At 34.1% G+C, this 14,278-nt stretch overlaps 1 protein-coding gene across 3 annotated transcripts; it reads left to right on the forward strand.

Annotated features, from left to right (window-relative positions):
* Positions 1-226: 226 nt before the first annotated feature.
* LOC144843642 (uncharacterized) lies at positions 227-14,211 on the forward strand. Of its 3 annotated transcripts, none has more exons than XM_078700521.1 (8): positions 227-303; positions 2,379-2,532; positions 2,818-3,121; positions 3,934-4,062; positions 7,662-7,806; positions 8,324-8,483; positions 11,093-11,219; positions 12,437-14,211. In XM_078700521.1, the coding sequence occupies exons 2-8, from the start codon at positions 2,410-2,412 to the stop codon at positions 12,802-12,804; spliced, it is 1,356 nt and encodes a 451-aa protein (XP_078556647.1). In that variant the 5' UTR covers positions 227-303; positions 2,379-2,409; the 3' UTR covers positions 12,805-14,211. The 3 variants fall into 3 exon arrangements, with proteins under 3 accessions (XP_078556647.1, XP_078556648.1, XP_078556646.1); XM_078700520.1 differs by having other exon boundaries at positions 270-365; XM_078700522.1 differs by lacking the exon at positions 3,934-4,062 and having other exon boundaries at positions 269-365.
* The last annotated feature ends 67 nt before the right edge of the window (positions 14,212-14,278 follow it).

Below are 14,278 nucleotides of genomic sequence, written 5' to 3' on the forward strand. Positions count from 1 at the left end.
AATAATGGGATATGAATAATTAAGGCATTTTGTAAATTTATTCAGAAAATGATATTTGTATTGAAAAGCATACTAGTCTATTTGTCTACTCTATCTGTTGTTTCAATGAGTCGGTGTCACAATAAGTTTTTTTTACTTCATTGACGTCCCATATTTGTTTGTGTATTTATTTCCTGTCACCCGTGAAAGAAAGTTCGAACTATCCAAGCGTGCATCCTCATGATGCAAAACAACAACATTGTAGCTCCTCACCACATGTGGTGGATGGGATTGTTCCTTCACGTTTTTGTTGAAATTGAAAAGGTGCAATGCAAAAATAAAACAATAACCAGCCTCTATTATTAGGTCAAGGCTATTGTACAGTGGTACAGTGTGTAATTTATTACTGTTTGGTATCCCTTCTATTTTTAGGTCTAGCTAGGCTAGGCCCTATAGCTAGCTTAGCTAGATAAGTAGCTAGGCTGGCGTACTACTACTTTTTAGTAGGCCTACTACGTGTCTGTAAGCTGGTCATAGACATCTATCTATCTAGTAGACTGGAGGAGGCCAAGCTGGCCTACACGTAACACTAACAGTAGTAGTAGTCACTCCTGGTCACTCTAAGGTCATACGGATCCTACATTACAGCTTTACACTACTACTACTATCTAGGCCTACCTAGCTTTTATTTAGATCGTAAAACTGGGACTCTTGGTTGGTTGCTACAGTGTTAATTTGTTTCAGAGGGGCGTTTTTAATTATGCTGTGTATATACAGTTCTGGCACCGAAATCCAACTGCCCATTCTGAGATACGACATACTATTGTGTTCGCTAGTAGTAGTAGTAGTATTACGCTGAAGCTCCGGCTCTCTATAAACCTAATAAACCTTCGGCGCTACTGCAGTTTCGCACCACACTGTTGTATCTTCGATTTCTTGCTTCTTTTTTTTCTCACACCCACATCATACAATCTTGGGCCATTATGTAACATGTTTCCATGATTTAGCCACCGTTCTATTACCTTTATCACAATAAAAAATTCCTTTCAAAACAGCTCCTTTTCCGCGAATACTTCGATCGAACTGTGGCCATTTTAGAATCAGAAAATTGCAAGAAATCAATGTATGTTTTATTTTCTGTTTTTATTTTTAAACTTCAAAGAGTGGTTTTTATAAAGAACCAGCTGTACATATCAAAACGGCGGCGATATGAGTCTGTACATAAAACATTGATAGGACCTATTAATATGAATAATAATACTAATAATAATAAAATATTAATTAAACCTCTATTTCACCAGCTGAAAATATTTCTTGCTTTTCAAAACTAATATAGGCCCTATGTGTAATCGGATTTTATAACACTGCCCTATAGTTTTTACATTTTTGGGGGAAAATGAAGCATACATTCTGGCAATTAAGTGATAAATATAAGATGGCGAACATTTCGCAGTGTGTTGACAGCGAGTTCAGTATTGTTTAAAATGTTTTGAAAAGTATTGTTATTTAAAAAAAATTACTTTGTAAGTGGTCGAATCGTATAAACATGTTACATAAAATTATGTTGTGAGTGTAAAAAAGGAAAATTTTGGTGAGAAATCGAAGATATAACGGTGTGGTGCGAAACTGCAGTAGCGCCAAACCTTCTAGACTAGAGGCAAATTGAAAGAACTCGACATTTCTTGATACCTAGCTGCAATCACCACGGTCACATGTACATTTTGGCCGCCAGTTATGGAACACCCAAATTCATGAAACGCCATGAAGCACAAAATATATATACGACTGACAGGTATGGTGCGCTAATAGCTAATTTTTTTTTCTGCCTTCGAGCTGCTGCATGTATCATGTGCTGACGACAGAGGGGTCCGGGTATTCTCCTTTTTTTATAACACGACATTTTCAAAATGTTTTTTATTACTAATAATAAAATAAACGATAACTAATTTTTCATTTTCTCTAAAGATCAAAACTGTATGAGTTTATATTTTAGGGAATAGTAAAAATATAAATATTGATTGAGCTGAAATTTGGGAAAATAATCTTGAGGACAGTTTGAGTATGAATCCGATATCGGGGAGGGTGCCACCCAAGGTCATGCGATGTCAAAGGTCAAGGTAAAATTTAAAATTTGCTTCGATCAAGCTGAAACTTGGGTATAGTCTTCAAACTTGGTGAGTGTGTGCAGCTTGATGTAACAAGAAGAAAGTTTGGGTCAAAGGTCAAATCTCAACATTTTTTAATTGCTCCGATTGAGCTGACAAATTGTGTAAAGTTATCCAGTTTTAAAATACGTTAAACTAGTGTTTACAATTTTGGCGGCCGAAAAGAGCGATTTTCAATTGACCAATCAATTACGTTCTGCTTACAGAACCCTAACCACTTTGTTTTCATTTAAGGTTTTAGGAGTTAATAAAAAATAAACAAGAGATGAATGTAATGGAAGGACCAGTTTGCAGTCTGAGGACCAGTTTCCAGTTTGAGGGTATACCTCATATTTTAGAAAGCATTTTCTGGCAACTTGATGCTAAGAGCATTTTGAGAGCAAAACAGGTTGGTATTTTTTATACTGTAATTTTAAACTAAAGCAAAAGAAGTTCTTGCAATGTGATTTGTAAACAAACTTGACCACTAAATTATAGCATGATTGATTTTATTCGATATTCATTTAAAATAGTAAAATATACAAAGTACATAATTAATACCTGAATAACCCATTAAGTTTATTTAAAATATGCATAATCAAGTAAGATCATTATGCAGGGTAACTTTCGAAAGCACATTATTGATTGCAATTGTTGGTAATTTACAAAACTGATTATGATTTTGTTGTTTCAGGTTTGTTGTTTATGGAAACAAACGGTCGAGAAGTTGGAGCGGAAAAAAAATCTGTGGCGCCACTTATGCTTAAACGACATCTATAGGGCCTCTTTGATTGACATTATTGGGTTCAACCCCCTGTCACAGCACTTTGATTTGAAAAGAGTTTCTGATGGAAGTACAGGCTACACGGAAGATCTGTGGCAAAATGTGTATAGAAGTTGGAAGGCTGGACAATTGTTGGATCGTTGTAAAAAAGAATCCTTCGAACCTGTACTACCTGTGAAGGGTCCATATGTTTGGAATAACATAGCACTAATAGGTGACAAATATTTTTCTTTTAAATAACAGTAGAACCTCTATTAAGGGGACACCACCTTTGGTCTGATATGCTATAACAGTTAGGCATTTCCCCATATTATTACTCTTTGGTTTAACAGAATATGTGAATAGTGATGTCCCCTGAATAGAGGTTGACACCATAGTGTGATATATAACATTCAGGCCATTTCCCAAATTAGTCCTCCTTGGTTTAACAGAATATGTGAATAGTGGTGTCCCCTGAAATAGAGGTTGACCTTATAGTGTGATATATAACATTCAGGCCATTTCCTATATTACTCCTCGTTGGTTAAACAGAATGTGTGAATAGGGGTGTCCCCTTAATAGCGGTTGACCTTATAGTGTGATATTTAAAGATGTATTGTCCCCCAAAAACATGAAAAATGAAGATTAATTAAATCAGACTTTGAATAGGTTATTTTGTAGTTTTAATAAAGTTAATCACTTCCGTAGAAAAAAAACCGGAAAAAATAATGTTTTCACTTATAAAATAACATAATAAATGGTTAATTTCAACCAAAAATCCATTGGCTGGCAGCCAATTTGACCATTTTTTGCTTTAAATTGAATAGAGGTTGACCTTATAGTGTGATATTTAACATTCAGGCCATTTCCTATATTACTCCTCATTGGTTATAAACAGAATATGTAAATAGGGGTGTCTCCTGAATAGAGATTGACCCAAAGGAGAGGTTCCCATGTATTTTATTTTGAAGTGCCATTTTTTTTTTCACATGAAAAGTGTTGTGTTTGCCGAAAATTATATGTATATATATATTTTTTTTTTTTCAGGAGCTTATATTTACATACTTTATTTTAGTGTATTGTATGTATGGAATGTTGATGTTGGTAATGAAATGATTTTCCATAAACGATTCACTCACAGACGTCTTAATGGGCAGATTTATACATACTTACAAAGTAAGACATCCCCCATCCCCCTGACATTAACACATTTTGTGAATAAGTGCTTATAGCCCAGCAGCCAAATGCCTATTTTTTCCATAACCTTGCAATGTCTTCTATAGTGTTTTTTTTTATGGATTCTGATTCTTGATCAGAATGAAGAATTTTTTCTACTAGAGGGCTGTCAGCATTGAGCAATTTGCATAATTCGCATAAACAAAATGGCCACTATTTTCATACAAATTGCTATATCTCTGGAAATACTGGATGTATTTAGATAATTTTGTGTCAAATTGTTCACAATGTTTATGTTTATATTAGCTCTAATAGAACAGTTTTTGTAAAATTGACTGGAAACCCTATTTTCAGCAATTTTGACATTTAACCTCTTTTTGCCATATCTAAGTAATGGCAGGTCGGAAAGAATTAAAACATGTATGGCCCATAGAGAATCCAGAAGTTACCCATGGTTCATTTTGCCAAATCCATATGGGTCCCTTAAGGATTGAGGGTGCACAGACAAGCAAATGGCTTTGTAACCCACAGTTTTACCCGATATATTTCTAATACAGGGCCTTATGTAGCCAAATACATTGATCCGATACAGGGGCCAAATGTAGAACTGAACATACAGTAGAGAACCGTGGAAGGGTCTAAATAGATGACCTGCTGTTGGTTCATTTTAGGCAAATCCATATGGGTTCCTTAAGGATCGAGAGTGCACAGGCAGCTTTATTACATGTGTCTATATGCACCCACAGTGTCACCCCTTATATTTCCAATATGGGGCTTTAATGTAGCAGCCCCATGGAGGACCGACCCTTGGGTTAATTTGGGCAAATCCATAAATGTTCCTTAAGGAACGAGGGTGCACAGGTAGATTTATTCCATGGACAAATCTCTATGAATCTACATTTTCACCCCACATACAGTATTTCCAATATAAGGTATCTTGTAGCCCCACATAGATAACCTAGAAAGGTCCATGAAGGATCGGCCCTTGGGTTCATTTGGGAAAATCCATTAATGTTCTTTAAAGATCAACGATGGACATTTAGTTTTATTGCATATATAATTCAAGCTATTAACTATACCCCATATTAATTTCTAATACATACAGGACCTTATGTAGGTCACAACATAGAGATCCCAAAAGGTTCATTCGGGCAAATCCATATGGGTTATTTTAGAATCCTGTGTGTACAGGCATCTTTTTCCTGTATGGGCCAGCCTATTGTGACCACATTTTCACTGCTAATTTAAATTTGCCTTTAGAAACTCGCATAGCGTCATACAGGGGATCATGTCTTGGCTTATTGTTAGAGCGCCACATAGTAAAGTCTTCTCTAGCAATAGGATGTAAATCAGAGATATGATCATTCCAACCAGGCACAAAATGAATGTTGTTATTATTACATGTATGACAAAACATTTATCAAATGCAGAGTTCAAACAGTTAACAATATCAAAGTAAACTAGAATTTAATTCGTCACTTTGACGAATTATAGGTGATCATTTTTATCATTTTACTGAAATTAATTTTTTTTAAACATGCACGTACGTTAACATACGATCGGAAAATGTTGATGTATGCCATCCTATTATATGCTTATAGTGCTGAGTTGTGCCTATATGCCATATACAATATGTACAGTATATACTGTATATCTATATACAGTGTAGCATAGGTGAAATTACGGGACACACATGTTCTAATTTTTTGGCATGATGACGTTATCAAACTAAACTTTAAGATGACAATTTCGAAAGATAATTAATTGAGCAAAAAAATATAAGATTTGGAAAAAAATTTGGCACGTAGAAGCGCTGTGCGCGCTCTTTGAATTGTGTATAACTTTGACGAAAAATATGAAAAAACTACTTTTTCACTTCAACTGGCCATATGTTAACGTCACAACATCCGATAGGCTTAATTTTTATATGAATTAATATCTGCATTTCATCAGCTTTCATAATAAATTATAATCATCAAGGTAACCTTCAATTCTGAAGAGCTGTAAGATATTCAAATTTACTGCGAAGGTGAAATTACACGGCCTACGTTATTCAAGTTTTTACGCGTGATGACGTCATTAAAATGAAGATAGTGTCAACTCATGATAAAGATAATTAATTAAGCAAGCACATACTGAAAGTTGTGCGAAATTCGAGCACACATAACCAAGATGCGCTCTGTTGAATGTGATAATCTACACAAAAAGATAACAAATCCTAATTTTTAAATTCAAGTGGCCATTTGATGACGTCAAAACATTTTGTACGTAAAATGTGTACATGAATTCATATCTACAACTCAATGGCTTCCAGAATAAGTTAAAAAAATCGGGGGTCATCTTGCATTCTGAAGAATTATTTTCATTTTAAAAAAGACCTATTTTTCACCATTTTCAGAACTTTTGTAAAATTAATGTGCGCATTTTGTCATTTTTAACGTGCTCGTATAGCGTTATTTTAAGTCGGAACTGACTCAAATTTGGTGAATGTACTAAGGATGGTGAGTAGAATGAGATTTGTAAAAAAATTCATATTTTTTACGCTTTTTAAGTATCGCGCGCGCAAAAACGCATTTTTGCGCAGTAATTTTTTGAAACACGCAAATGGCCTAATTCATGCTCTAAATTGATCAAAACTTAATTTTGAGCGTTTTAAATTTTTAACGCGCGATATCACGCGCATAAACCTACGTGCGCGTGCGTTTTTATTTGCTAATATTTTTACCCTTGATCTGAAGTTTACGTGTAGTGAATTTCATTAATATGTGATAATGAATTATGGAGATATGATTGATAATGTGATTTCGCAAAATGGCGTATAAATGTCGTCACGGATGAGTGATCACGCTGGAAAGCTTATTAGGATTAAGTTATATTATTTGAAAGATATTCTGAAATTTTTGTAATCATTGACATTAAACTTTTTGAGATAATTGTTACACAAAATAGTGTACAGAAACAATAAAAAGAAAAAAAAAAAAAAGAAAAAAAATAATAATAAAGATTTTATACAATAACAATAGGTGATCATTTTATTCTAAATGATCACCTAAATATATCTATAATATTCTTATGATGAACACTATCACACCCTTGACATTTTAAATCAAAATGATTGCACATACTACAAACTGTTTCATTGGTCGTCATCTGGACCTACTGTAAAAACCATCAAACCTGTTTCGAGGTGGGAAGCTAGGACACATTGTCCCAATATTATGATATGACATCAGCATGTCCATATGTAGAGAACTTTTTACAAACTTTTGGAATTGAAATCATTCATCTCTCCAGAAGAGTTCTCTAGCCTTTTCAGCATGGTCTACACTATCAAACTAGTTTGACAAAAAAAAGTGTGATGTGCCCAAATATGGTAGTAATATGTGGGCACATCACAATTTTTGTCACATTAAGTAGTATAGACAGAGCTTATCAAACTAGCTTGGCAAAATAAAAGTCTCAAATATGATAGTAGTGATATGACATCATCTTGTCCATATATGGCCACATCACATTTCAGTTTGATAGTATATACAGAGCTTTAAACATGGTTGTGTATTTAAGACTATAATTTTAAATTTTTTTAAAAATTGATGTAGATCCACTTTGCAAGTTTTCGGAACACCAGCATATGGAGCAGCACTCTCTCCTTATAGCCATTGATAACACTATTCAATGGTGGACATTCTCAAATGAACAGTTTAAGCTAATGGCAACATTAGAAGAAAGTTTTTATTGTGTAGGGTAAGGGTTGTATTTTTACTATCAGCCAACCGTTTTCAGGGCCGTAGCCACCAGTAGTGTTGGTAAGGTTTCAACCTGACCACTTTTTAAGGCCTTTGATAACCCATTGGCTTGAACAGAGATTGTTTTCTTTCTTGCGAAAACCGAACCACTTTATTTCTTGTGGCTACAGCACTGATAAAATCTGTAGTACAGTCAACTCCGCTTAATACCCTTTTCACATCTGCATAAATTGTTACAACAATCATGTAACATACATAAACATCTGACTTGTTACATGTTTTCATACACGCATGCGAACCTTGACAAATCTTGGGAGAAAGTAAAGTTGGCTGCTATTTGATTACTATGATTGGTCAGTTATATCAAGTTATATCAAATACCAAGTCAATTGCACATGCGAAGTAACAGCTCAGAACAAAAATAAACAGGCCTTTTTGTGTGTTTTTCTCCCCAGTTTTCACTGGGGTCCTCTTTTAATCTTTGGATATTTTCTACAAAATGTATTACATTGCAGTGTCTGGGACAACTTACTAGTGACATGTTGCAACGTCATAACCGTTTATGTGCTTGAAAGAAAGGAAAGCCAGTGTAACTTTCGTAAAATAAATGAGTCGTTACAGATGTTTCATCGCAATCGCAAGTTCAGAATCCAAGTATGGGATGACAAATTTTTGGTAAGTTTAAAACCGTAGAACCTCCTCTTCTGGGAGACAGACTCAAATTAATGGGACACCACTATTAAAACATTTTCTCATAAAAATATCATTAAAACATTTTCCCATACAAGTAGCTATTAATGAAGTACAGTATGCTTTAAAGCCTGCACTATCAAAGTTAATGTGACCAAAAATGTGAAGTTCCCATATATGGACATGGTGATGTCATATCACTACCATATTTGGGCACATCACACTTTTTTTGTCAAAATAGTTTGATAGTGTAGACAGAGAATTTTAGACTATGGCTAACCTCTATTCTGGTGACCCTTATTAAAGCGTGGTTCCCACTCGGACGCAACGTAACCTACGCAATGTAAAAAATGCCCTTCCAATAATTGTGATTTCCCCTGCCGGTTTGAAATCAAATCTGCTTAGTTGCATGACGTCAAAGTTAGTTGCTGTAGACTTTGACCTGGTTCACCCCACATATTTGCTACTCGCTGTGCTATGTATTCCAGGGGCCGATTGCAATAAAGGTCTTAACCGCGGTCTTAGACTTAAGCCCAAGATGAAACCCTAGCAACGATGGTCTTAGATTTAAGACCATTGCAATAAGAAGTCTTAGCCTTAGAATTTCAGCGCCGTGGTCTTAGATTCTAAGCCTCCACCGCGCGACGCGAGCGCTCCTAGGCTAGCTAGTAATTTCATGGCAAAATTAACTTCTTTAAATACTGCTGTGAATGGATTTTATGATACTAGTGTAGAAAAGGGGTATTGAACTATAAGACATGTGTATTATTATTTGTATCTACCAATTGTTTCAATAGATAAAATCTATATAGGCCCACACCTACCTGACGATCAATTTCTATTAGCGGTCCACAACCGCACCAACAAGCTGTACGCATATTCTCCATACGCGGCCTAGCGCTACACTATTTTGACCAAGAAAAGACTACATATAGTAGCATATTTAAATTTCTTTTTTTTGAAATATTTTTTGTAAACGTTAAGCATGTATTAATTAACCAATATTTACTATCAAATTACATAAAATTTTGTTGCCAATATTTTTAATTATTTGCTAAAATCTCCTAGTATTTACGTAATCTTAACGCTATTGAATAGGCAGTGTGTCCATTCATGCATTAAAATGGCCTCAATATGTCCTACTGAAGAGCTTGACGCTACTCCTTATTGTTAAATTACTCTATTTGCACTTGTTGGTATAGCGCCCTCATTTGTCGGTAACTATAGGCTGGTTTGATTGTTTGAAATTCTTTCCTAATAAAGTCTCAGTTAAGACCGCTATATTGCAATCGACTTTGCTGAGAGGCTTAACTAAGACTTTTGCGAGGGGCTTAGATCTAAGCCTAAGACAAAGTCTTTATATTGCAATCCGCCCCAGTATTCTTGCCTTGTATTTGATGCATGAAATCAAACCGATTTGATTTCCCTTAGCAATGTTTGCGGCACTGCATTGTCGGCTGTAGGCCTATCCTAATTTGTTTAGTATCTTTGTGCCAGTTCATACGGTACTTAGTTATTTACACGGGTAAGTTGGTTCCTACCCACTAACTGTACTCATGAAAGCAACTAACTCGGGTAAATAACTATGCCTAAACGGGCCCTTAGGAAGTTATGTGATACAGCAGTTTTGGTAAAAGCAATGAAAACAGTTTGTGAAATTAAATTTTCTTTAATCGTCAATAAATAATTATCTAATTAAACTTAATTAGTAGGCCTTTTCAATTGCTGGTACAATATAGTACGGAAAGTATGAACCCACTTTCTAAAGCATTGAGAATAAGGTTACGTGCGACGCATGCTGTTAGATCTCAGTGCAAGAAATCTGTTTGTGGAAAAAATGTTCCATCTTTTTATGAACTCTTGAGGCTAACAATTTATAGTTTTCGTTCCAGAGTTATGTAAAGCAAAAATAAAATGTTAAATTGTATTTATGGATACTTACTGATTGATTCCAAAATGTATTTTAAGTGGAGAGAGGCACTATATGTCAACAAATAGTATTTTGTCCTCTTTCCATAAAGGTTGTCACATAATGCTTGTATGTATTTCTTTTATTTTTTTATTGTATGTATAAAGTATCACGGTGTGACGTCACAACGATATAGGGCGCTGCATGGTTGCTAGCAAAGATAGTATACACTATCTTTGTTGCTAGCCAACCAAAAAATGCGTTCAACGCTACTATGTTGATAAACTGTAAAGATCTGTATTTCTATCAAATTATGTATCTTAGCTTGATTTTTTTTAAACTTAAACTGTAGTTAAAGAATAACTAGATTATTAAAAACAAATGTTTAGTGATCTTTTGAAATTTTAGTTTGTTTTTATTGAAAATTATTAAGTTTTAAAATGACTACTTCAATAAGCCTATTCCAAACCATTGGTGACCATGGAGTCACTCAGGCAAGTATGAACGCATTTTTGGTTGCGCTAGCAACCACGCAGCACCACCTGCCGTCGTGACGTCAGCACCGTGATACTCTATATGTTTCATATGGACAGTTTGTCTAAAATAAAGTTGAATTGAATTGAGTCTATGCTTGTCCTTAGTATTTTTGTGATAATGATTTTTTCTCGGATTTTATTATTTTCAGATATATTCAGATATTTCTGAACCCACCATTAACATTTATAGCTTAGAGGATTTTAGCAGACTAGCTGTTGTTCCCTTTGAGACTCAAGTATATCAGGATTTACGGATGTTTGGAGATTTTCTTATATGTAATGTACTTGATTGTTGTTTTTTTAAAAATATAACTGATTTTTTTTCATGATGCTAAGGCCTACATTTATTTCCATATTTTGATATTATTTATTCATTTTTATAGAACAATGCTACGATAATAATAATTCAATACAAAATTTAAATGAAAGAGGTGTACCATTCTGTGCATGTAGTCGCATTAAGCTCTGTCTAAACTATCAAACTTTATGTGACAAAAAGATGTTCCCATAATGGACAAGATAACATCATATCACTAACATATTTTTGTCAAACTTGTTTGATAGTGTAGACAGAGCTTTATAGTAGAACTTGTATTAAGAAACCCTTCAAAACCTGGCAAAGTGTTCTCTTTAATAGAGCTGTCCTCTGAATAGGGGTTGGGCATAGTATTAAATATATATTGCCCCTTTTTTTGTTTCTTGAGAAAGTGTCACCTTAATAGAGGTGTCCCTGAATAAAGATGTCTCAAAGGAGTGGTTCTAGTGTGTTTATATTGAATTTCAAGTACAAAATCCTCACTACACCACTAACAATGGTAGCGAGACAATTCGGCCTGGGACCATTTGACCCCGGGACCATTCGGGCCCTGGGACCATTCTGCCCGGGACTATTAGGCTCTGAGACAATTCGGCACACTTAAATTTCTCAGCTTTTATATGCATTTTATAAGCATAAAATAAGCTTTTTTCCCCAAACTTTATTTTCAGAGAGACTATGGGGTAGTACTACTAGGGATAAAAGCAAAGCAATATAGTAAACATTTTGAAAACATTGTCGCAAATGATCATTTTTTCGTCACACGAACGATGTAAACAGGTTACGCCTTCTGTTGGCCGCTTGGCGAATGCACGAAATAAACAAAGTTTTCGAAGTAATAAATTGAATATAAAATTACGTTTTTTTTGTAATTTATTTGATATATTATATCAACATTGTCAATATCAATAAAATACGGATTGTTAAACACCTTTAAAAACTTGATAAATACAAAAAAAATGAATATGAATTTTGTGTAAAGTGAGACGTTTCGGCCCACAAAGTGGGATGTTTCAGCCCAAAAGTGGGCTTATACAGGACGATAATGTATTGTTTTAAATACTGTACCACTCAAAACATGTATTTAAATTAACACATTTTTACAGGTGTTACTACAGTAACCTGTAAGTAGGTAAATTGGGAATTATTGAATTAATATTTGTGTTTTTATTTATAGATTCTGATTTAACTACATTGTGTATTCAGAATATAAAGACTGGAAAGATGGCGAATATGTTTGGAAATTATTTCAAATTACATGGAGACATACTAAAAGTGGATTATTTATTGGAGATGATGACGCATACATGTAGAATAAATTTGAATGGATTTATTGAACCTGTCTGGTGTTCAGGGAGCAATGTGACTGACGTAGAAGCAGAAGAACATTCTATTGAAGTGTTTAAGCTAATTGAACCTAAAGTTATTTGGTCTGAAGCACAGAAATCCTTTCCAGTATACCGGTATATCAGTTATGGTGAAAGTATTGTTATTCTGGAAGTTAAGCAAAATTGGCAATGCACTGTAAAACAGTATTATAGATAATAATTAATGAAGCGCCATTGATCTTTGTGGGTAACGTATTTGCTTACCATTCACAAGATCAAGGGTTCAAATCATGGTCTTTTCCAGCACAGCTACTACTCTACCTAAGTTTCATTAGTTTATTAAGAATTTGTCCAGTCCATATACATACGCTATTATAAGGCTTAGAATTTTCTCTGTACCCGTCAATTTATAGTATGGCTGCATGTGTATAAAAGTTTAAAATTTAAATTATATTTTAAAAGAAATGTACTGAAATATTCAAGCAATCTAATAATATTAGTGTATATAAATTTATATATATATATATATGTGTATGTATAAATCCAAAGGCAATTATTACTGAAAAAATGACAATGCTGTGGGTATCAGTGGCTGGATCTCAATGGAGATACAAAAAAAGAGAAAAGCTAAATCAAAACGATAAAGTAAAAGAGCCAGAAAAGTTGGCAGAGCTTTCGGGCAACACTAGCCCTTCATCGGTACAAGTGAAAGTACTTGGACAAAGTGGATATGTATGTATATATGATGAAGGGCTAGTGTTGCCGAAAGCTCTGCTATTTTTTCTGGCTCTTTTACTTTATCGTTTTGATTTAGCTTTTTGCTTATTTTATTTTGTATCTCCTTTGAGAATCCAGCCACAGCATTGTCATTATTTTCAGTAATTTGCCTTTGGATTTATATGTATATATTTATATATTTTTACACTTAAATTTTGTAAAAAAAAAAATGTAAAATTGACAGATCGTACAATATGAAATAAAAGTGGGTTGTCCAGGGGGTTGCATGACACTGTTATTTGTTTAAAAAAATTGATTGTTAGTCTTATAAAAAAGCCTAGAAGTTTAATTTTAGTCTTTTTTAAAGAGGGAAGTCCAGATCGCTCACTGCTTTCCACTAAGCTCTCTAACAATGAAAATCATTAAGTAAAAAAAAAAAGAGATTCGGCAAGTAATTTTAGATTACTTTAAGTACATCAAATTTGTTTCAATATGATGGTTGTAGCCGAAACGACAGGACAATTTCAATTTTTTTGGAAATACAACATGATGTACTGCAAACCTTATTTTACTATTCTTAATTTAAACAATAGGCTGGAGAGCTTTATCTTTGTTATGTGATAACCTAGGACCTACGTGTATTATGCGTTACATCATTTGTCATAAGGCCTTGTTGGTCCATTGTGAAAGCAAACTCAAAGTATGCAAATAGTGCTTTCCATATGATGTAAGTTCTAGCTCGTAGGTCGTCGCAAAAATCAATATGGGTTTGTTACATACTGTAATGTAAAGCATTATTTATAAAAAACGACATTTTATTAATTTGGTATAATGTGTTTCATAAGATTTTGGAAAGCTGTAAATATGTAAGTTTTGTTGTCGAAGATTTTGTACAGTATTTGCAATAAATTGCAGTAAATTATGTATTTGTTTGAGTGTCTTTCTCTGTTTTTAAACAACCCACACTCCATCTT

This window comes from Antedon bifida, chromosome 5 (genome assembly GCF_963402885.1).
Source record: "Antedon bifida chromosome 5, ecAntBifi1.1, whole genome shotgun sequence".
Taxonomy (NCBI): Eukaryota; Metazoa; Echinodermata; class Crinoidea; order Comatulida; family Antedonidae; genus Antedon; species Antedon bifida.